Raw genomic sequence first — 24,600 nt, forward strand, 5'->3', positions numbered from 1 at the left:
TGTGGGATCTTCCCGGACCGGGGCACGAACCCGTGTCCCCTGCATCAGCAGGTGGACTCAACCACTGTGCCACCAGGGAAGCCCCGATCATATGGTTTTTATTCTTCAGTTTGTTAATATGGTGTATCACATTGATTGATTTGTGTGTATTGAAGAATCCTTGCATTCCTGGGATAAATCCCACTTGAGCATGGTGTATGATCCTTTTAATGTGTCGTTGGATTCTGATTGCTAGTATTTTGTTGAGGATTTTTGCGTCTATATTCACCAGTGATATTGGTCTGCAATTTTCTTTTTTTGTAGTATCTTTGTCTTGTTTTGGTATCAGGCTGATGGTGGCCTCATAGAATGAGTTTGGGAGTGTTCCTTCCTCTGCCATTTTTTGGAAGAGCTTGAGAAGGATGGGTGTTAGTTCGTCTCTAAATGTTTGATAGAATTCACCCGTGAAGCCATCTGGTCCTGGACTTTTGTTTGTTGAAAGATTTTTAATCACAGTTTCAATTTCATTGCTTGTGATTGGTCTGTTCATATTTTCTATTTCTTCCTGGTTCAGTCTTGGAAGGTTATACCTTTCTAAGAATTTGTCCATTTCTTCCAGATTGTCCATTTTATTGGCATAGAGTTGCTTGTAGTAGTTTCTTAGGATGTTTTGTATTTCTGTGGTGTCTGTTGTAACTTCTCCTTTTTCATTTCTAATTTAATTGATTTGAGTTCTCTCCCTCTTTTCCTTGATGAGTCTGGCTAAAGGTTTATCAATTTTGTTTATCTTCTCAAAGAACCAGCTTTTAGTTTTATTGATCTTTGCTGTTGTTTTCTTTGTTTCTATTTCCTTTATTTCTGCTCTGATCTTTATGATTTCTTTCCTTCTACTACCTTTGGGTTTTGTTTGTTCTTCTTTCTCTAGTTCCTTTAGGTGTAAGGTTAGATTGTTTATTTGAGATATTTCTTGTTTCTTTAGGTAGGCTTGTGTAGCTATAAACTTCCCTCTTAGAGCTGCTTTTGCAGCATCCCATAGGTTTTGGACTGTCATGTTTCGTTGTCATTTGTCTCTAGGTATTTTTTGATTTCCTCAGTGATCTCTTGGTTATTTAGTAATGTATTGTTTAGCGTCCATGTGTTTGTGTTTTTTACGTTTTTTTCCCTGTAGTTGATTTCTAATCTCATAGTGTTGTGGTCAGAAAAGATGCTTGATATGATTTCAATTTTCTTAAATTTACTGAGGCTTGATTTGTGACCCAAGATGTGATCTATCCTAGAGAATGTTCCATGTGCACTTGAGAAGAAAGTGTAATCTGCTGTTTTGGGATGGAATGTCCTATAAATATCAATTAAATCTATCTGGTCTATTGTGTCATTTAAAGCTTCTGTTTCCTTATTAGTTTTCTGTTTGGATGATCTGTCCATTGGTGTAAGTGAGATGTTAAAGTCCACCACTATTATTGTGTTACTGTCAGTTTCCTCTTTTCTAGCTCTTAGCAGATGCCTTATATATTGAGGTGCTCCTATGTTGGGTGCATATATGTTTATAATTGTTATATCTTGGATTGATCCCTTGATCATTATGTAGTGTCCTTCCTTGTCTCTTGTAATGCTCTTTATTTTAAAGTCTATTTTATCTGATATGAGTATTGCTACTCCAGCTTTTTTTTTATTTCCATTTGCATGGAATCTCTTTTTCCATCCCTTCACTTTCAGTCTGTATGTGTCCCTAGGTCTGAAGTGGGTCTCTTGTAGACAGCATATATATGGGTCTTGTTTTTGTATCCATTCAGCGAGGCTGTGTCTTTTGGTTGGAGCATTTAATCCACTCACATTTAAGGTAATTATTGATATGTATGTTCCTATTACCATTTTCTTAATTGTTATGGGTTTGCTTTTGTAGGTCCTTTTCTTCTCTTGTGTTTCCCACTTAGAGAATTTCCTTTAGCATTTGTTGTAGAGCTGGTTTGGTGGTGCTGAATTCTCTTTGCTTTTGCTTGTCTGTGAAGCTTTTGATATCGCTATCGAATCTGAATGAGTTCCTTGCTGGGTAGAACAATCTTGGTTGTAGGTTCTTCCCTTTCATCACTTTAAATATGTCATGCCATTCCCTTCTGGCTTGTAGAGTTTCTGCTGAGAAATCAGCTGTTAACCTTATGGGAGTTCCCTTGTATGTTATTTGTCATTTTTCCATTGCTGCTTTCAATAATTTTTCTTTGCCTTTAATTTTTGTCAGTTTGATTACTATGTGTCTGGGCATGTTTCTCCTTGGGTTTATCCTGTATGGGACTCTCTGCATTTCATGGACTTGGATGGCTATTTCCTTTCCCATGTTAGGGAAGTTTTCGACTATAATCTCTTCACATATTTTCTCATGTCCTTTCTCTCTCTCTTCTCCTTCTGGTACCCCTATAATGCAAATGTTGTTGCGTTTAATGTTGTCCCAGAGGTCTCTTAGGCTGTCTTTATCTCTTTTCATTCTTTTCTCTTCATTCTGTTCCATGGCAGTGAATTCCACCATTCTGTCTTCCAGGTCACTTATCCGTTCTTCTGCCTCAGTTATTCTGCTGTTGATTCCTTCTAGGGTATTTTTCATTTCAGTTATTGTGTAGTTTATCTCTGTTTTTTCTTTAATTCTTCTAGGTTTTGATTCTTTAATTGTTCTAGGTCTTTGTTAAACAGTTCTTGCATCTTCTCGATCTTTGCCTCCATTCTTTTTCCGAGGTCCTGGATCATCTTGACTATCATTATTCTGAGTTCCTTTTTTGGAAGCTTGCCTATCTCCACTTCATTTAGTTGTTTTTCTGGGGTTTTATCTTGTTCCTTCATCTGGTACATAGCCCTCTGCCTTTTCATCTTGTCTGTCTTTCTGTGAATGTGGTTTGTGTTCCACAGGCTGCAGGATTGTAGTTCTTCTTGCTTCTGCTGCCTGCCCTCTGGTGGATGAGTCTATCTAAGAGGCTTGTGGAAGCTTCCTGATGGGAGGGACTGGTGGTGGGTAGAGCTGGGTGTTGCTCTGGTGGGCAGAGCTCTGTAAAACTTTAACCTGCTTGTCTGCTGATGGGTGGGGCTGGGTTCCCTCCCTGTTGGTTGTTTGGCCTGAGGCAACCCAACTCTGGAGCCTATGTGGCTCTATGGTGGGGCTAATGGCGGACTCTTGGAGGGCTCACGCCAAGGAGTACTTCCCAGAACTTCTGCTGCCAATGTCCTTTTCCTCATGGTGAGCCACAGCCATCCCCCGCCTCTGCAGGAGACCCTCCAACACTAGCCAGTAGGTCTGGTTCAGTCTCCTATTGGGTCACTGCTCCTTCCCCTGGGTCCCAGTGCGCACACTACTTTGTGTGTGCCCTCCAAGAGTGGAGTCTCTGTTTCCCCCAGTCCTTTTGAAGTCCTGCAATCAAATCCCGCTAGCCTTCAAAGTCTGATTCTCTAGGAATTCTTCCTCCCGTTGCCAGACCCCCAGGTTGGGAAGCCTGATGTGGGGCTCAGAACCTTCACTCCAGTGGGTGGACTTCTGTGGTATAAGTGTTCTCCAGTCTGTGAGTCACTCACCCAGCAGTTATGGGATTTGATTTTATTGTGATTGCACCCCTTCTACCGTCTCATTGTGGCTTCTCCTCTATCTTTGGATGTGGGGTATTTTTTTGGTGAGCTTCATTGTCTTCCTGTCGATGATTGTTGAGCAGTTAGTTGTGATTCTGGTGCTCTCACAAGAGGGAGTGAGTCTGCGTTATCTTTTGTTGTTCGGAATATTTCAGCTTTGGCCATTGACTCTGTTTTAGTTGGTGCCTGGGTTCCTGTGACATACCCGCATCATTGTGTGTGTGTGTGCGCGCGCACGCGTGTGTGTGTGTCTGTGTCTGTGTCTCTGTCTGTGTCCATTTCTCCAAAGAGCCCAGTCCCTTTGATTGGAGAACGGTATTAGAAGCCAAGATCTGTGTGACTGGTGTGCTCTTGTCAAGTATCTTTTAAAGAAATTATAAATAAGGGAAAATACCTTTCATGTTTGCCTTCATTTACCATTACCTGTCATCTTCATTTCTTTGTGGAGATCTGTATTTCCCCCTTGTATCGTATTCTTTCTGCCAGAAGAGCCTTCTTTAGCATTTCGTGCAGGGCAGCTTTTCTTTGTCTGAAGATGAGTATAGAAACCTGGGTTGACAGCTTTTTTTCTTTTAGTACTTTAACGACATCATTGCATTGCCTTTTGTCCTGCATGGTTTCTATGGAAAGTCTGCTATAGTTATTATTTTTGTTCCCCTTCTTAGGGTTTGGTAAAATTCCCTGGCAGTTAACCAAGTCCATCATCCTAGCGTCCTAGTCTAGTTAAAATGACATCTCCATGCAAGGATGGACACGGGCGTTAGAGCTGGGCAGAAAGGCCCGAGCTCCGTCCCTGCTCGGCTGTGCACAGGCTGTGGCCTCGCTGGGTTTGATTTCTCACCTCTGAGACAGGTGAGTAGCTGCCTGCTGCTTGCTCTGGGTCAGGATGAAATAATGTGATATGTGACCCGTGAGCTGTGTAGCGCCTGGTGCTGGGTCAGCAGGTGGATGTTTCTCTTGGTTGGGTTGTCTTGGTGCACATCAGTCAAATCAGTGAACTGAGGCTTCGCCCAGATGAGAAGCCACATCTGTTTCCTTGCTCAAGTCCAAGGATTGTGGCTCACGGCGTGCACTCCCGTGCCCAGCCTCACATTCCCCCTCGACTGGCTGTCACTGCAGCTCATCTTCCCAGAGTGCAGCCTGAATGGTGCTGTCTCTGAGCGTACCACTCCCTTGTTCAGACGCAGAGCCCCCCATGACCCTGACTCGCCGCCACAGCCTGACTTCTTCTGCCCACCCGCTTCCGCCTGCCATTCTGAGAACATGCCCCATGGTTGTACTGGCCTGTAGGCCTCGGTCAGCCTACTTCCTTTGGTTAAAACCCCATTTCTGAGAAACAAAAACAACAAAAACCCGAAGACAGCATTTAACAGAAAACACGTTATGAACCACACGGCCCCGGGTGAGCACTTGATGCGCGTCTGCCTGCTGCTGGGCCCATGCACATTTGCAGGAGCCTCCTCTGGGCTGAGTCCTGAGCCTGGGCCCTGGGGAGCCCTGAGGACCTTGCTGTTGGGGAGCAGGTCACAGGGCAGTCCCTGACTGTGACAGATGTGGTGTGTTTGCTGGGGCCCTGAGTGGTGGGCAGGGCGGCCGGCCTAGGAGGACATCAGGGAGGAGGGCAGGGCATGTGAGGCCCGGTGGGGAGAGGTCCTGGGACCCTGCAGCCACCACGAGGGGGTCATGCTGGTGACTGACGGGGTCAGATCCAGAGCGGCCACAGGGAGTCTCCGTGGAGAGCCCTGGGGGCCAGGCCAGTGGGCCTGGGTTTATTGTGGGGGACCTGGGGAGCTGTGGGAGAGTAATTTTCGTCAGGAGAGTGAGGTGGCTGGATGTGTACAGTTTGGAAACTATGCTTATTTATCATCCAAGACTCCCTCTTCCACGAAGCCTTCTTAAACCTCCTTCTCCAGCAGGATGGACTTTCCCCTCCTTGGATGCTAGCATGCCGCGTGCCTCTCTCTCCATTCGGGCCCTGGGAGGCCAGCTGACCATCCGGTCTTCAGCCAGTGTGTCTCAGGCACCTCTTTGGTGCCTTTGTGTGGGGTGTCACTCCTGGGGCTTTCAAGCCTACACTTTATCAGGAAAGACCAACGATAACACAGCTTTCTACACACTTGCTTGATTACAGCGGTGATAGTTATTCCAGAGGAGGCGAAAAGGCCTGTGTGAATGCATTTAATAGACAGCAGGCCCGCCCAGGCGTCCAGTGAGTCCCCCAGGCTTGCGGAGCACTGCCCCACCCATGGTATTAACACCACGAGAGCAGGGTGACGTGCAGATGGATGACATGCTGTCACGTGTGGCCTGGCATGTGGCATATCGGTGGAAAACCCCAGAGTCAGTCTTCAGTCCTGCCTTCTCCTGTATCCTCCCTCAGTGTTAAGTCCCTTGAAGGCAGCGGCTGTCTCTCATCTCTGCCTCTGTTGCAGCCCAGGCTCTGGGCTGAGGGCCAGAGCTTAGGACACAGAGCCGATGGGTTGGAGGAGGGGACGGAATTCTCAGCAACTGGACACGGTGATGTCTTCATTCAGCTGCTGGTTTGGACTGAGTGGAACGGGTCGTCTGCCCATTTGGGATCTAATTGAAAATAATAGTGAGCAATTTAATACAATGATTCCTTAACATCTTTGGCATAAATTAGCAGAATGCTTCAGAATGTTACATCCAATTGAAATGGAACTGACAGTATTCCAGTGAAGGGTAAGTAGATGCTATTGGAATATCCAGGGAGGAGTTACTGATCAGCTCCGGGGGTGAAGGGGTTATGCTTGTAGTGTTCTGTTGAGCCACAAAATGTTATTTATAACCCTTGTCAGGGGCAATTAAACTGATTGATGATTAAGAAAGGTTAATAGTTGAATAATAAGGTGCAGTTCTTGACAGCTATTTTTTCTCATTCTGGAAGCATATTTTATGAGTCTAATAACAGTGTGAAGGATGGGCCATGGAGTATGTTGTGGTGTAATTACGCAGTGGTGATATAATATCCAGTCTGGTGTTACATGGTATGTTACTTATAAAAAATTAATATACCAATTATGATTTTTTGATTTATTATTGAAGCAGTTGGTTAACCACTCACCCCAAGCAGGGTTAATTAGTACATATTGATATATTTGATTAAAAATACACTGATGTTGAATTGGATAAGAAACGTCAATCAAAATAAATTATTTTCTCGCCACCCCAGAAGGGTATCATGATTTTAGTTATCTTTCATCCCTATGTGAAAAGGTGGCTTCAAACTGACCAGAAATGTTTGCTTTGCTTGGTGGTGCCGTAAGCATTCCATGCCGTCAACGGTGGTGTTTACATTCTCACAGCAACCTGCACATCTCTCTTTGCCTGTGGAGTTTTTTGTGACAGTGTTTATCCTTATGAACCATTTCTTACGTCTGTGAAAAGCAAACATAGTTGAAAAAATTCTTCTTGGAAATAAGCGGCGATGCTGCGAAGTAGGAACCACAAAAGAATAATAAACTTAAAAAAAGTCTAGCGGCCCAAGTAATGAAAACACAAATTGAACCAATAATGTAGTTCTATTTTTGTCTGTCAAATTAGCAAAGATTAAAAAAGATAACCCTCTGTGCTTTTCAGGTGAGGTGAGATTGACACCCTGTAATCTTTTGGTGAAAGATTCCAGGCTTTCTGGAAAGCACTGGGCGCCTATTGAAAGGCTTGGACGCCTCCTTGTCTGGAGGAGACAGGAGAAGGGCATGAGGATCGGGGCTGGGGCGTTCATCGTAGAGGCCTCTGTTCTTGTGGAGGCTCCGGGTGAACCCGGACGTCCAGCCACAGAGGATGTGTAAGCCAGTTGTGATCTTCATGCCTTCTCAGTATGTGAAAATGACCAGGGTATAAACAAAAGTAGTAAGACATAACACTTCATATTTAGTCTCAATTCTGGATTATTAAAACAATGTGTGTATGAATGAGTGTTATGGGCTAAATTGTAATACAGTGAACTATACCAAGATGTCAGCTGTAGCTGTGTCGTGCATTTACGGATGCTTTGCCTTTCTTTTTATATACACTCTGTATCCTCCAAGTTATTTTCAAGCATCATGCATTGTAATAAACGCACTGTTAGAAAGCACGCTTGCCTGGAATAAGCAGACAGAAGAAGGCCCCTCTCGGGGGTCAGCCTGGCCGCCCCTCAGTTGACGGACATGAGCTGGGGTGTATCCAGTGTCTGGTCCCGCCCTAAGGTGGTGATGTTGGGAAAGCACGTGGAAGCTGCCGTCCGCAGCCCAGGTGGGTGTTACGTCGGTGAGGCCGTGTGTGCACACGGACGGCGAGGGGCCGAGTGGTGCGACGGGGGGACCAGGGGGCTCTGGCAGAGGCATCTCTCCTCACTTTCAGATGAGCCTCCCGTGGGGAACACCCTCCGTTCTCCGGGATCTTAGATTTACGTGCTCCCTGTCGCTGACGAGCCAGGAACAGGATTGGCCTGGAAGATAAACAGAGACCAACAGATGGAGGCCAGAGTAGCCCCTTGAATGTGGACCCAACTGGGCTGGGGCGTGAGCTCCGTAGGCATCCTGGGACGGGGGTGAGCAGTCAGCTCCCGGTGGGGTCCGTCCTGCACGGGAGAGGGAGAAGGGCTCTGCCAGGCCCCACGTGCCCCTTGCTATTGCCCAGAGACCTCCCTGAGGAAAGGGACAGCCACCGGCCAGTGATGCTCTGGGAAAGCCTCCCTGACAAATGCCCCAGGTGGGTCCATTTGAAGAAGGCGCCCTTGTGGAGGATGGATTGGAGGCGGGAGACCCAGGCCATCCCCTCCCTGCCCCCTGATCGTGGCAGACACCCCCCCGAAAGGGCACCCCACATCTCCTGTATTTGGAGGGGGCTGGTCCTGTGTCTCAGGTTGGGGACAGTGTCCTCAAGTGGCAGGGGATGGCATGCGGGCAGCCCAGGGGTCCTGGGCTCCTCCTGCAGGAGGGTGACAGGCAGGGACAGGAGCCGGGAGGTGGTGGCGCAGTTGTGGCGAGGGCTTCCAGCTTCTGTGCACCTAACTGCCTGCCCTCCTTGGGTGGCTTTGGCCTCCTGGGGGTGGTGTAGAACCAGAGGCTTTGAAACCTGGATCGGGTCCTTCTGGTTCCCTTTGTGGCTGGGACCTGGCAGCTGGTTGTCCTGTTCCCGGGGACTGTGCCAACCTTGTCACCCCCCGCGCCCTTCTCAGCACTTTGCTGGCCCCCCTGCAGCCTGCATCTGAATCCCGTTCATCCCATGGGTGCTTAGTTAATCTGTCGTCAAGTTGCGGTGGGACAAGGGCTCCCTGTGGGCAGGGGTCTCTGCGTGTGCGGGCACAGAGGACCCCCCGCCTTGGGTGGCATTCTTGCTGTCGGGGAGCTGTGATTTATGGGCACCTTGAACTGTTTGTCCTTGCCGCCCAGCCTGCCCCTGTCCGCAGGGCCCTGGAGGGGATCAGCTCCGCGGGTGTCACGTGTAGCGGGCCTGCGCCAGGTCGCCGGGCGCTTCTCTCTCGGGTTCCCAGGACGGCAGTGGGCTTGGCCGCTCTCGAGTTAGGTCCCATCTTTGCTTTATCTGTGGACGTACTGACCGTGGGGGAATGAGCGTGCCTTTCTAGTCCTAAGCACCCTCACTCTTGGCGCACTGAGAGTGCTGCTTCCGTGGCTGTGCTTCTCGTGAGACACAGCTGCAGCCCCTGAGCGTCTGACTTCTTTTACGAAGTCTGTGCAGAAGGAATACGGTTTCTCCTCTGTACTTCCTTTCCGCCCGGCTGAAGCGTGAAGCTTTTCCTTTAATCAGGTATGAAGCGAGCTGGGTCTTGGATGTGGCTCGCAGAGGCGGCCTTGATCACGAAATGTGTCCCCGTCTGTCCCGTCCCCCACCCCCAGACTGCGGCGTGGAGGGACATTCTGGTTGGTTCTCGCAGTCCTGGGAGGGTTAGTACTCTCCAATTCACACGGTGAAGAAACAGAAACAAAAGGACCCTGAAACTATGGGAGGGACGGATGGGGCATCTCTTAGGGCGCCCGTAGGTCCAGCCATCCCCGCCTCTGTCCGCCATCGCCCTGGCAGCAGTGGAGAGCCAGCGGGCACAGGCGGGCGGCAGAGGTGGGCTGGGCTGGGATAAAGCGCGTGCAGGAGCGCCATGCACGCCAGGGTCCAGCTGGGACTCCCCACGGGGCTGGTCCTGCGCTGTCCTGAAGGTAGGAGCCGACGCCCAGGCCTTCGGGCAGCGCCCAGGCTGTCCCCCTGATGCCACCCCACGGGCAGGGGACCCTGGAAGGGAAAGGCTCACCTCCTCACCCCTGTGCCGAGGGCCTCCCGTCTCCTCCGTCTGTCCTTCCTCCAGTCAGTTCTGGTGCCCGTGACCTCATTTGACCCTGACTCAGCTTGGGTCAGAGCAGATCCAGACCCCCGGGAGCCTCCACCCTACCGCTTGTTTGGAAGCAGCCTGGCGCCAGGACTGCTCTCGCCCACGTGTTTAGTGCTGTGTCCTTCTGAGCGTCAGCGTGGGCGGGACTTTGCAGGCTCTGCTTATTGGCATGGCCTGTGGTCAGAATGTGCCTTTTGATTTCACTTGGCCCCTTGTCCTTTGAACTGACTTTTCCACTCAGCCTTTTCGGCGCTGCCCCCTGGGACCTCTGAAGGCCTCCATTTTGTCAGCAGGTCCTTTTGGAGTTTTCTGCCCCAAACATAGACCTGCTACTGTCCCAGAGCCCCGGTTCCTTGTCGCAGAGGATGGTAACAGAGACTGAAATCTGGATTTCCCGGGAGCACTCGGAGAAGGAGGATCCCATAGGCGACAGGCCGCCAGTGACCGAGCCGAAGAAAGGCCAGGATCTGAGCCGTCCTCTTTTTAACCACGTTCCTCTCACCTGCACTTGTTGGCGGTGGCACGTTAGTTAGCGCCATGACAGGCCTTGTGTGCCAGGTGCAGGGTTGGACCGCTATTTAGAAATCTATGTTTTCTTAGCATCTTTTTTTTTTTTTTTTGCGGTACGCGGGCCTCTCACTATTGTGGCCTCTCCTGTTGCGGAGCACAGGCTCCGGACGTGCAGGCTCAGCAGCCATGGCTCACGGGCCCAGCCGCTCCGCAGCATGTGGGATCCTCCCGGACCGGGGCACGAACCCATGTCCCCTGCATCGGCAGGCAGACTCTCAACCACTGCACCACTAAGAGGAAGCCCTCTTAGCATCTTTTTGATATTGGGCTCGAGGACCCTCAAGCCAAACTACAGGGAGCGGGTCTGGGCAGACTCCCACTTCGGATCTCGCTCCACAGCTGCAGACAAAAGAATGGCCAGCCTCCAGCTAGGAGAATAGATTTCCTCAAAAACAAAACAGAAACCTTCGCCCAGGACTGCTGGCATGAAGAGAATTCAGTAGAGCCCGTGGAAAATGACAACAGAGTGATTAATACAAATCAGGCCTTTGAGGCTTTGCTCTGACAGAGGCTTTCCGCCTTCATTTTCTCTGTAAACAGTGTTAGCTAGTTGGTGTTAGTTCATCTTTTATCCCAGGCAGCTTTAGTTGAATTGAGTCTCTTAACTGCCTTTGAGTAAACAGAGGTTCGTGGTACCAATATATTAACATAGTCTAAGTTTTTGAAAACAAGTTAAGCATTTCAGAAAATGTGGTAAATGAAGGGCAAGCATCATCTAAGCGTTTTTAAAATTTTGCTTCCATGTTCAAGTTGAGTAATTGCTGTTGATTCACACTTGGGTTCTACCTCAGCCAACTTGTAGGGACGCCAGTGCCTTCTGATTGTAATGCATATCTGTATGGTTTTATATTCATGGTACATTTAGCTTTTCAAGCGGCTCAGGACATTTTTAGGCCCGTCCTCAGTGCTTATAACCCCATGAGACCAACAGAGAGACTGCAACAAGTTATAGCTACAGTGTTCATGCAGCTCCCTGATTTCCGTACAGCTTACAACGTTCTGGGCCCGCACCCCTAATTCTGCATCTTGTAATCCCAGCACAAACGTGACAAAGGAGAGACTCAGTCATTTCTTCAGGCAACTGGGTCAATAGAGACTTGGGAGAATTTTAACCTAGTCTTTCATTCAGTTGAGTATTTTACCCCCCAACCCCCCATCCCTGGACACTGGGGACCCAGGGCTCTGTCAGGGGCCTTCCACAGCAGCACGTGGACTGACTTAGTTCTCGTACATGCCGGGTACTAGGCGGGAGGGGCAGGCACAGCGCTGTCGCCTAGTGATTACAGAGGGACCCATGTGAGCCTGCACAGGTAGCTAGCCAGACAGTCTGGGGAGTGTGTGTACGTGTGTGTGGATTTACGTGTGTGTGGATTTTGACAGACTTATCTGGATTGTTGTGATTTGGGCTGCTGAGTTTCTTGTGTGTTTCCTCAGGGTAATGGGTGACTGGGCTGGCCGGGCACACATCCCGAGCCTGCTGGGAGGCCTGGGCTCTGCCCCTGAGGGGTGCTTGTAGTGGGAGGCGCAGGTGTCTGAAATCCCAACAAGGAGAGCCCCGCTCCCGGGGGATGAGAACTCCCCGCCCCACTTCCCACGCCTCACGGCTCCCCCTGGGAACTCAGTGAATCCAAAATGGGTTAAGGAACAGCCACAAAGGCACTTGGGGGAATAAAGTCAAACTTCACCAGAACATAAAAAAATGCAAATTATACCTCATTTTACTGAGCTGTTTGTACCTTCCCAGTGAGCAGAGGTGGAAAGAAGGAACCGCTGATGAGGGATGGTGGGGTCCACAGTCTCAGGCGCCCTGCCTGTGGTATAAATTCCAAACGCTCGTTTAAAATATTTCACTATGAAATATTTTACTAATATTTACTAATATTTGTCAGGACCCTGAACATGTTCTTACCTTTCCTTCACTTTTCATTTGAGATGTTTATATTAAGCAAATGATTCTCAACGTGGCTCAGACCCCTTATGCAACATGATGCTCATGGCGGGGGGCTCTCCTGATAATAGTGAAACGTTCCACATGACGTCCGAAGCAGGGATGTGGTTAAGGAAACCGGCAGAGCACCAGGTCCTGACCGTTCACCAGCATCTCTATAACATCCCAAAGAGTGTGTTATAAAGGGGAAAACCCTGGCTACGAACGTCAGTATCAATATATACACATTTATATTTACAGTGCAACCATAGCCATAGAAAAGCTGAGCGAAAACTACGTGTAGAAGAAACTGGAATAAAATTAAACTCAGGTAGCCGGGAAGTGTTTTACACAATAGACTTGTGCCTCATTTCCCTCTTTCTTTACAAGTCTGAGTTCTTCACATTTTCCTCTGTGACTATGGATTAAAATGATCCGTGCCTGATCGTCGTATCCCCACCACCACTCAGGATCTCGCACGTGCCCTGGGCGCCGCCTGGGGTGCCCCGCGCCCCTCTCAGTGCCCACGCTGGCCTCACAGTGTCCGAGGCCTGGGCAGGCCGGGAGTGCCCGAGCCGTGGCCATTGAGAGCCGTTTGGTCTCTGGCCAGGTTGTGGGTGCTGAGTAAAGGGCCCCACCGTTACTCACCTCTGCCTCCCCAGTTCCCGGTGTGCTTCAGGGGAGTGGGAACCTCCCAGGGTGAAACCCAAGGGACCAGCCGTTGGGGGCCCCTTTGGGGACCTGTGCCTGCATTTGCTTTTCCTCTTTGATTCCAGCGTGCACAGGGCGATGGCCGTGGTGGTGGCTCAGGTGACTCTGGAGACCGTTCTCCAGGCCTAGGCCCTGCACTGGGCCGCCTGCAACACACCTTCTGTGTCTGGACGCTTCTTAGGTCAGCGATGGAGAGCGGGTGTGCTGTTTGCAAAATAAATGTGCGTCTCAAGTAAGAAGAAGAAGTTAATTTGTTGGACATTTCTGTAGTCAGGCCTTTTGCGGACCTTCTCAGCACCCAGCGGCCCCAGTGGCCCTCCCTAACTGCAGGGACCTGTAGCATTTGCTGCATCCGTGAGCCAGGAGGCCACCTGACCAGTAGGAAAGGAAGGGCCCCCTATTTTAAAGGAGTTTCAAGGGTTCTTTTCTTGGGAATGAATTTCTTATTATTGACAAGTCGGAGAGCCACACAGTTGATTATATTATTTTGAATAGAAGTATGCTTCAAAAAATATTCAAAGGAGCCCATTTTGCTTTGACCTTGTGTTGTAATCCATGGACTGTCTGTCCAGGTTGTGTTTTGAGCCTCATACTTTCTGTGATTAGATTCCATGCGGTTGGGTTAGTTACAATGTAAGCAGTTTTTTTTTAACTTCCTGTTCAGGGTCCTTTTGCTGAAGGTAACAGAGGGAAGAATGGGTTGAAATGTGGCAATTCTCGATTGATGGGCCATCAGGGGCATTGCCAGGGTGACTGAAAGCCTGGTTCCTGGTGAGGCCATGCCTGGTGAGTGAGCACAGACAGCCTTTTACGCAGACATGTTGGAACTGCTGCAGCAGCCGTGGCCACGGACCCCTCTGCAGTCTGCGCGTGAGACCCTGATGTCAGGCGCCAGCAAATGCCATGCCCACTTTCGCCGTAAACTGCGTCACAGTCGGGATGTCAGTAGCATGAAAACATGAGCGGAATTTTGGAGTTGATGTGTCTGAATGATTTATTGAGGACCAGGAGTTGTCAATGAGAGCAAGCTGCTCATTTGCGAATGGCCCTGGCCAAAGTCACCTTGTTGGAACTGTCAGTGAAGGCTGCTGGGCTGTCCATCAGGTCAGGCCGCAAACCTTTCTAATGAGCCAGAGCTTAAGGGCCTCCATCACCCCAGCAGCAAAGGTGCTCACAGTGTGACTTCCTGAGGGTGCACGTCTGGGCTTTCATTGTGTCATTAGTGATAAAGTGGAACAGCATCTTATTTCATCCTAACCTGGGGGCCAGGGGGGCCTACCCGTTCTCACGGGGAGTTGGGCTTGCACCATGGAGCCCGTGCCCCAGCCAGATTGCGAGCCGTGGCAGGGCAGGGCCCAGGGCCCCCGTCTCAGCGCCTGGCTCGCCATCTGGGCACAGCAGAGCTCTGTGGACGTTCGTGGCCTCTGGCCTATTTTGTCAGATTATTTTGCAGGACGCGTTTATCCTTCTCTTAGTGGAATTTCTGTGTTTTGTGTGCGCCCTGTGGTTCCTGAGACTGTTTCTCTTTACCTGTATCAGTGCTGGGTACCTTAAACTTTGAAATGTGACCGATTTTATAGGTGAACTCATTATATTTAGTTGAATTGATTAATAACTAGTGCTACTGATCATTTCTTTATGTTTTTTAAAAAAAATATACTTATTTATTTATTCAGGCTGCACTGGGTCTTAGTTGCCACACTCAGGATCTTTAGTTGCGGCATGCAGGATCTTTAGTTACGGCACGCAGGATCTTTAGTTGCGGCATGCATGTGGGATCTAGTTCCCCGACCAGGGATCGAACCCGGGCCCCCTGCATTGGGAGTGTGGAGTCTTACCCACTGGACAACCAGAGACGTCCCCATTTCTTTATGTTTTTAACTGACTTTTTCATAAGTAAACTTTTCAAGTATTTTCCTCATTTTTACCAGGCTGACTTATATATTTTTCTTGCTGGGAAATAACTCTTCACAGATTGTTTGATATTACTCCTTGGCCTGTACTGTGTTGCAGATGTTTATCCAATTTGTTTTACTTTCTCACTTTTTCACTTACAACCGTTTTACATTTGAATATGGTGATGCACACCAGGTTTTCCTTCTGTCCTGGGCTTTTCCCTGGGAGGGTCTTTCTCTGAGCTGCGCACACACGCAGAGTTGGGATTCCATCATCACCCTGGGGGAAGTGTCTCTACACGCACCTTCTGGGGCGACTTTCTGTCCCAGCGCGGCACCCCCGAGCTTTCCTTGCCCCCTTTCTGAATGCAGCTCACCAAGGCTTTGAGGAGCAAGCAGGGTCTCGTGTTGGTCAACCTTTCTTTCCATTTGGCTGTGTTAGTAATGGTGAGGGAGGGTTTTGCTGATTGATTTAAAGACCCGTTTATCCTTTGAGGAATTATTTTTGACTTAATTAGATAAAGGGAGTAAATCAATCGAATGAATTGATTTATGATCAATTTGCGTTTGGCAGATGAGCATGACTCCAGGAAGCTTATTCTCTGTATGAATGACTGCTGTCCGCCTTCTGAAAGATGGGTCTCTCTACAGAACCTGCTTCTGATTGGACACACAGCATCAGAAAAGTCTTAACCAAAGTCCTCCACTCCTTTCCCCATTAGGGAATCCTGAAGGGCTTAAACCCTTTAATGCAGTGAATAGATGTGAAAGCTTTCGTCCTGTGAGCCTGATGAGAGAGGGTCGAAGCTCCACTGCATCTCAGATGAGCACTGTGGGTTTAATGGTCTGTGTGCCCCCTCGGGAAGGCCGTGTGTGTCCTGCTTACGACTCTCGACTCTCGGAGCGCGGAGAGGGCGGGAGCCCGTGAACCTGGGGGCCTGTTTTCCTGAGAAAGTGTGCCTGCGATTCTCAAAGGAGAGCTCTGCATGAGCTGCAGCCTTTCAAGGGGGCCTCAAGATCAGAGGGAGCCTGGCCTTCTCAGAGCCCCCTGAGCTTCTGCGGAAAGGAGGCTGTTCATGCAGGCTGTATGTGACATCGTTTGGAAGAATGCCTCCTTCAGTTTGAAGGAATTCTTGGTTGACTTGTTGTTTGCGTAGCCATTAGTGGAGGCAGGTTAGACTTTATGTATAATCTTAAATTCATCAATAATTTGGATATTTCCCTTAACCAGAGACATTGGGGTAAAGTCTTTTTTCATTCTTCATAGAGTTCGTTGGCATAACTTTTACTGTGTTCTAGGTCCAGTTGTTGATGTAATTACTCCTCCCTCCTAGGCTGTCGGCTCTTTGGTGGCAGGCTGTTCATTCACTTGGTGGGTGTTTTTGGGGCGTCTGCTGTGTGTGGGTGGAGGGCCTGGGGACACGGAAGGCGGGGTGGGTATGGCCCTGCTCTCCAGGGGCTCTTACTGCAGTGGGGGGACAGCACACAGGTAAAGCAGTAGGGAGTGACACAGCTCGTGACACCTGCCATGGAGGAAATGCCGTGGGGCGTTGCCGCATCCTGGCCTGCCACCTGTCCTCTGCAGCAGGTGGTCCAGCGCCTGGCATTTCATGGTGTGGAGTTGATCTGTTCTCTGGCAGTGACTTTACCAATCGGGGGACATGAGTGGTGCGGCCCAGGATCTCATGTGAGCCTCCGTGGCGGCTGAGGTTCACAAGCTCTGTTTGGGAGCATCTCCCCCGCCTCTGGCCTTCTCTTCCTGTCCACAGTGCTGTTCCTCCATCAGGTCCCTGCGCCCCCCACCCCCCTGCGTGCAGACGCCGATGCACAGGTGTCTCCACGGCTCCCCTTCCCGCTAAGGAAGTCCCGCTCTGGAGCCTGCCACCGGGGGCCACGGAATCAGGATCCTCAACACCTCTTGTCCCGCCTAGTTGTGCAGAAGCCCATGCAGCTTCCCGGCTCTACCTCCTGAGGCCCCTCCCCCACGTCACCTTCTTTCCCGTCACTGTGTGCTCTGTTCTGCGTCTTCCCAGGCCCAGTTCGGATGCCACTTCTCCCCTGCTCACGCCTCCCCGGGGGTTAGGGACTCTGTGCTCTTCTGAACCTGCTATGTCTGCCCCTTGTCCCTGCTCACTCTCCAGTTGGCTGGTTCTTTGTTCACAGACACGGCCATGTGAATTGCATCTCCCTAGAGATAAATCAGGTAAACAAATGTTATCAATAAATAAGGTCGATAAGCAGAATGAGTGAGTCAGCACATCCTTGGACGAGTGCGTGCATCGGTGCCCTCTTCCTCCAGACTCTGCGGGTGGTTCTTGGTTTCGTCTTCCCCTGCCAACCATCCCCGCATTTTCTTGCACATACAAGTGCTCAATACAAGTTAATAGAATCAATCAGTATTTCCACCAGTAGCGTTTCTGTTACCAAAAACTCCTACTCACAGAATTATGAAAAAAATCAAAGATCCCTTCAAGCTAAAAGAATGTTATGAGATTAAAATTTTTTCTTTTGCCAAAAGGACATTATGAAAACAAGGGTCACTAAAAATACAGAAATTTCCGTTCACTCTTGGGCTCCTTACCACACCACCACTGCCGTTTTCCCGTGTTGCCGAGAGGCCCTTTCCCCTGGGGATCAGGTACCCGTGTTTTTATAGGAAGAGACCAGTAGCTGCCCGACCCCCCAGCTGTCCTGTTCCCGAGAGCGTGCCTTCCACTTGGGGCTGCACGTCTGTGAGACTGGAAGCCCCGATGGGGTGTGTGCTTGGGGTGGGGTGGGACGGAAACAGAGCCTGTTGTTGGTGAGAGAAGGTCGATCCTTGTCACTGGGGTCCCTCTCAGGGCCGGAAGTTGACAGTTGAATGTGGCCCAGTGGTGCCATCTTGCCTGACCCGGGGTGAGCACGTGGTCCTTGCTTTGTCCTTGATCTGTTAACCCTTGTCTGCTGACAGCGCATCCACCCACGTGTGCCCGGGGCTGTGGGCTGCGGGTCTTCAACCACGTCACAGAATTGGGAACCCTGACAGGGTGTAGTCCGTGACCTTCCGTTGAACATTATTTATATTAGAATTGAACATTCCTACTGCTCAGCCTGATCATAGCATTCGTTCTTTTTGCCGGGCCAAGGAGTTTCGTGAATTTACAGTCTTGAGTTGTGACACTTCTCTGGCTAAAAGCAGGATTTTTCCCTACATTGGAGCCCAAATCTATGTAATTAAGTGCTGGAGTCTCCATCACCAAAGTGTCAGGGTTTCAAATTTAAAACTCCCAAGTTGAGCGATGCAGCAGATTAGACAGTAGAACGGTTCCAGCTTGCTGATACAGAAGGGACTATTTTTGATTCCCAGCTAAGCTTCTAATTATGTGAAGAGGTTTAGTGCAGGGCTCTTGCACAGTGGGTGATTGGACGTAGTCATACAACAGCGTCGGTCCCCTCCCCGCCCTCGCTGTTCCCCAGCAGGGCCGGCGCTCTTCCCCACACCTCGTGCTGAATGAGGCCGCTGTCCAGCCCGCGCTGGCGATCGCTGTCCTGGAATCCCGTGATGGTCCCAGCGCTGTTTAAACTGAGCAGTTTCCCCTTTCCAGTTAGCGAGGAGGCCGTGGGAATCCCGCCCCCAGGAGACGGAAAGCTCGGTGAGCTTGTGCCGCAGTCCCACGGGGGCAGGGACAGGGGATTGTTTCTTACGCACGAGGTCCTGCTTTTCTAGAGCTGTTGCCGTGCAGGGAGGTTAGGGACCAGGGCTCCTTCCTCCTCTCCACACTTAGTCAGAGGCCCCGGTGCCCGGCCCGTCCAGGGCGGCGGCGACACCGAGGGGACCAGCACGGCCTCTGGGCTCTGCCCTTCCCGGCCCGCTCCCTGCCCGCAGGCCCCGTGTCTGTCGGGTGTGGGTGTTCTCCTCAGCGGGCTGTTTTCAGATGAAATGGCCCCGGCACCAGAGGACGCGCTGTGGAAACTCAGGCGCAACACTCGGTCCGTCCGTCCGTCTGTCGATGGTGGGCATCCTCGTCCTCTCAGTGTCCTAGGGTTTTGAGCTCATCAGCCTGCCTGTTCCTTTATCCACTGATGCTCTCTATCTCCTGGACATGGAAACACGGACAGGAAATTTCTGCTCTCTATTTGCCTAAGACAGGTTTTGGGATATTTCACAGCAGCAATTATATCCCTGTGTGGTTTTCTCCTGACCAGGCTGAGTACCTTCCATTCTTTTAATAGTTTCCTGTATCTGCCCATCCACCCACCCACCCACCTGCCCACCTGCCCAGTCTGGCAGAGGCTGGCTAGCACTGGCCCCACCCACTGAATGCCAGCGTGTCCCCTCACTCTAATCATTCCGACCCCCAAACACCCTGTAAGCTTCTCAAACCATTTACAGTACCACCACCGTTGGGCACTTTTTCTCTAGGGTTATTTACCTGTGGAAAAGACAGACTTTAAACTATCCCAGTGGCTTAACCAACATTTTTTCCCCTATTGCTAAAATAACTGCATTGTGAATACGGATGTTCTCTTTTTACCTTGTACCTTTCCGTAGAGAATAAAGAGTGATAGTTTCCTACTCCACCAATCACACCCCAGGGGCACCCACGGTTCTCCGCGGCATCCCTCTGAGCAGTGTTCTTTGTGTGCACGTCTACACAGACGTGCAGCGGTGGAGTTTTCCATGTAAATGGAGTTGTTGGTAAAGATGGGATTGTTTTACAAATTGCTTTTTAAACAATCATATGGCAGGACAGCATTTTCAAAGAATTTATTTAAATCATCCCCTAAAGGTTTTCTATGATCTAAGAAGACAAGTGAGATTATTTTTAATTAAATGTCTGCTTTTACGTCCTGTGCCTTTATATTTGGTTGTGGTCCACTTGGGACTCCTGATCTACTGCCCGGGGCTGTGGCGGTCAGCGCCTTTTCTGCCTCCCCCAGGCGCCCCTTGGGTTAGCCTGTGCACTTGTCGTCCTCCCTGGCACTCTGAGGGCTCTCTGGGGTCGCCTTCCTCGACGTGGTGTCCCCGGGGTACAGGGCCTGGCCCCTGAAGGGAGGTGTCGTGGATAAGGTGGGGAGGAGGGCTGGGTGCAGTGTTACTCATGCCAGCGTTACTGTTTGTGATTAGAAGATAAACGCAAGACAGAGAATCTAGTCCGGTTTTTGATGAAATAGTTTGGTTTACATTCCGTTATTTTAAATAACGTTTAAATGTTGCCATAGTGAGTCCCCAGCGGTCCTGGCTCCCAGCCCTGCAGGGTGGGGAGTGGGGAGGCTGTGTGGGCCCTGCCCCTGCCCTGGGGGCCCTGTGCTGCGCCCCCCTCCTGCGTGGAGCATCTTCACGGGTTGTGTCAGAATGGCCCAACCCCCCAGGTCCCAGGGGTGCTGCAGAGCCACAGCCACAGCCACGTTGTTATTTAGGCCTCACCTCTGTCTGCTGCTGGCCTGGATTTGTCTGCTCTCCTGTACCTGTCAATTGATCATTTTTTCCCTTTGGGTCATGTTTCTTCCTTTGAACCCTGGGATGGCCCGGGAAGCCTCACTTCCGTGGGTCTCTCTCAGTGTTCTAGGCTGATGGCCTTTCTTCCGGCCTCTCCGCTGTCACTGAGTCCCACCTGGCATGGGCTCCATGGCCGCCGGCCTGAAACCCAGACTCCTTGGGCCTGTGCACAGTGGGGTGGCTCCGTGTTTGGGTTTCCTCCCCTCCTGGTTGCACCCCCACCCCGATCCCCGGGCTGTCCCAGGCAGTGAGTGAGCTCTGGTGGCAGGTGTGCACCCTTGGGGTCAGATGGTCTTGACCCTGAGAGGTCGTCCCTGCCCCGTGGTGTGGACTCTCTGGGGGGTTAGTAGCTTAGCCTCTATCAGACCGAGCCTGTACCACACCTGCTCTTTTGTTCGTGGTTTGGTCCAGCTGAGCCCCCTCGGAACCACCAGTGCCCCGTTTCCTGTGCCCCCACGCCAGGGGCAGTCACCGTGTTTTCTGCTCTTGGGCCTGTCCCTCGGCTCTGACGGTGCTGCTCTCTGTGCTCCCCTAAAAAAAATACGGGGGGTAGTTATCTCATTCTGACAGTAAGGGTCATTCCGATTCTCTCGGCTTTTCGAAGACAGATTAGCATAGGGGCTCTCTGAGTTAAATGCCATTACTTCATTACATCCAAGAGTACCGAATGGCCCGTTGTGAGAAATGACACTGATATTTCCTGGGATAAAATAATAAGCCAGCTAAACAGATGAGGAAAACTCACCCAGGCTCCTGCCCACACCCCGCGGCAGCCCCGCTGCTTGTGACCCAGGAGAAGAGCCTGAGGTCTGGGGAGGGCTTTAGTCCCCTGCTTGCCTTTTCTTATAGCTGAGGAAGTGGCTTTAGTCCCCTGCTTGCCTTTTCTTATAGCTGAGGAAGTATCTCAGTGCTTTGAAGGCGCTTGAAAGAGAGTATGTGGATGGAAGACCTCCAGAGGAGCCCTCTGATTATTGTTGACTCGGTTCCCTGAGAACGGAAAATAAATCCAGCTCTGCTCTAGTTTGGGGGGGATGCTGAATCGAGTTTCCCAGCAAGGAGGTCTCTGCCCCGACGAGTGACTTGCACTCCTGTCTGCGAACTTGATCTTGCAGCAGGAAGGGCATCGTGATGGGCGGGACCCGGTGCTGGGCAGCCCTTACAGCGCAGGGCAATGAACCCTGGGGAGACATGGTTTCCCCATCTGTGAACTGGTGGCGATGACGCCTCCCGCCTCGGCTGCCACGAGAAATTCCGGAGCCAGGCCATCCACAGAATCAGGTGGGCCTCCATCCCAGGGTGTGCTCAGGGCGTGTGGGCATCGGGTGCCTCCTGGGACCGCAGAGTTCCGGGGCCGGGCACCTTGCTGGGCCAGCCCGGCGGGCAGAGCGGTGCCCAGTGCAGGAGGGAGGCCCCCAGCCCCAGAGGGGGGCAGCTGGGCTGGCGCAGGTTCACGGGCGCACTCGGGCAGAGGGGAGCTCAGGGCTGGCCCCGGTGCACTCTTCATCCCAGCCCCATGTCACAGGGAAGGGGACAGGGCCGCCTGGGTCTGCCTGCCAGGGCCTTGGCTCAGCACACAGCCTGGGTCCGAGTAATGCACCCCTCCCCCATCACCCAGGTGACTGGTACCTAAATGTTTCTGTTTTCCGTTTTTAAGTTGTTTTCCCCTTTAACCCACCAGCTTCTTGGGGGCGTTTGTTCCTCCTCATCTCTGTGCCCAAGAGTCTGGAGTTTAGGGACACAGGGAGGGCCTGCCGCCTCTCGTCACTTTGCCCTGACGTGGGGATGACCAGTGACCACCGAGGGGCGGGGGATAAACACAGTGTGGCCCATCCATACAGCGGAAAGTTATTATACCATAAAAAGGAGGGAAGCACTGTCACAGGCTACGACACAGTGACCCTTGGAAACATCGTGCTCAGTGAGAGAAGCCAGACACGAAAGGCCACGTGTCCTGTGATTCCACTGAGATGAGATGTCCACACAGGCACATCCATGGGGGCAGCACGCAGCCTGGTGGCTACTGGGGGCTGAGAGGGGCAGGGGGAATGGGGAGTGACTGCTAATGAGGTCAGGGTTTGTCTGGGGTGATGAAAATGTTCTGGAATTAGATCGTGGTGATGGTTACCCAACCCTGTGAATATACTAAAGCCCACTGAGTGGTACACTTTAAAGGGGTGAGTTTGACGGTACGTGCATTATATCTCAATAAAATAGCCCTCCAAACCGAACCAAACCAACAAAAAAACTCGTTGAGTGAATGAGGGAGCAGATGAAGGAAGGGAGGTAGGAGTGCTGTTTTCCTTTGCACGGAAGGACAGACGTGCTTCCAGGGAGACGCGGTGATTAGGAGTTGGATCTGCTCTGTGGTCTACACGGCCGTGAGGCTGTGCCCGGTTGGATGTGTGTCCGGGGCCGTGCCCTCCTGTCTGGGCTCCTGAGGCCCCCCACGGAGGCCCCAGCTGGTTGGTTCCCCCACGGGGTGCTGGCCTGGAAGGAGCCTCCCTGTTTTACTTTCTGATTTCCGCTGTGAACAGAGGACGGAGTGGGAGGGTGTTCACAGGCGGCTCTCCTAGCGCAGCACCTTGTGGGAGTCAGGCCGTGTCGGGCTGCTGCTGGGGAAGCGATCGAAGCCCGGGTGTGAGGTGTGCACAGGTGCGGAGGGCTGGCCTGCTCTGTGGGGGCGGTTACGAGCCCGGGCTCCGGGACGGATGGCGGGTCCACACCCTGACCCCAATCCTTACCAGGCCGCCACCAGGCCGGCTCGTTGTTTCTCTGTACCCCATTTCCCAAGGGGTGCAGTGGTGGCCGTAATAGAGTTAATAATGCATTTAAAACATGAAGAAGAGTGCCTGGCATCTAATAACCACTCAGTAAATGTTAGCAGTTATCATTATTATGATTATTGTCATTTTTACCTACTTAAAACTTTCTAAATATATTCCGGGCTGTAATGTTTCTTTTCTTGAAGAACATTTTCCTTGTAAAGTTGCCATGCACATTTGCAAAATACAACAAAAGTAAATAAAATTAAAAGAATAGGATGCACAATTTAAAAAATTTTTTATGAGTGTTATGCTGGATGATAGCAATTTTTATAAGATATTAAAGTTAATTTCTTCAAACGTCTGATAAGCCATTTCAATTAGGCATCTGTTTTGCATTTTAAAGCTTTTAAGTTATGCTTTCTCATTAGATTTTTTATGCTTGGAGGAGGAAATTATTTAGAGCACCATTGCCTATTCTTTCTTTCAAACACATCTGTGTTTTTGCTTTCTTGGTGTTTGCTCATAGCATAGAAGTATTTATGCAGTGTGGTTTTGGGAACTCTAACCTTGGAAACGGGTTTTTAGAGGGGTGATTACTAAATGAATATGTGAATATATGAGAAGCAGAATTTTAGAAATCTTAGGAAAAAACGTTCAGACCTCAGTGAGGAATAAGTAATAAATTGATATTTTAGGTCCTCTCTTATTAGGATGTGAAATGCCTGAGAAGCAATGACTTACAATATGTTAATTATGTTAATTAATTGGAGAGGATTCAGAATATGAATTATCTGCAACTAATTAGGCATTAAAATTGAGAACCATTAAGTGATGAGGTGGAAGATGCCAAGTCATCTAGCTAGAGCGAGGAAAACGGGCCGGGGGTGGGGAGGTGGGTCCTACCGGCAGAGCGCACGTCTTCGTTCACCCCGTGGACTAACGGCTCCCTGTCTTTCCCCTGCCCCGCGGCACAGATGAGGAGGACGTGGACACCGCTGACGTCTCCTGCGTGCCTGCGGACGCGCTGCGCAACGTGGAGGCCGACACGTACTGGTGCATGAGCCGGCTGCTGGACGGCATCCAGGTGAGCGCCCCGGAGGCAGCGCCGCCCCGTGGAGTTCATACTCCTCAGGGTGACTGTGTGTCTGCAGGCGCACACGTGCCTCTGGAGCTGGTGGGAGGGCACAGTGCAGGGCTCGGAGGGACCAGGCCCCCCCTGCAGAGTCCGATCCCCGCGGGTATTCCCCCCCCCGCCCCCAACTCGGCCACCGGTGGCTCTGTGGTTCTGCCCCGCATCGCGGGGCGTCGTTGACGAGCCGTTT

At 50.8% G+C, this 24,600-nt stretch overlaps 1 protein-coding gene across 1 annotated transcript in view; it reads left to right on the forward strand.

The window, feature by feature from the left end:
• Window positions 1-24,600, forward strand: part of TBC1D22A (TBC1 domain family member 22A) — a 326,009-nt gene that overhangs the window by 165,781 nt on the left and 135,628 nt on the right. The window contains exon 9 of the mRNA XM_082636735.1: window positions 24,253-24,362. Coding sequence (XP_082492861.1) covers window positions 24,253-24,362 — 110 coding nt within the window. The remainder of the gene's footprint in view (window positions 1-24,252; window positions 24,363-24,600) is intronic.

This window comes from Mesoplodon mirus (assembly GCF_964341445.2).
Source record: "Mesoplodon mirus genome assembly, chromosome: 11".
Taxonomy (NCBI): domain Eukaryota; kingdom Metazoa; phylum Chordata; class Mammalia; order Artiodactyla; family Ziphiidae; genus Mesoplodon; species Mesoplodon mirus.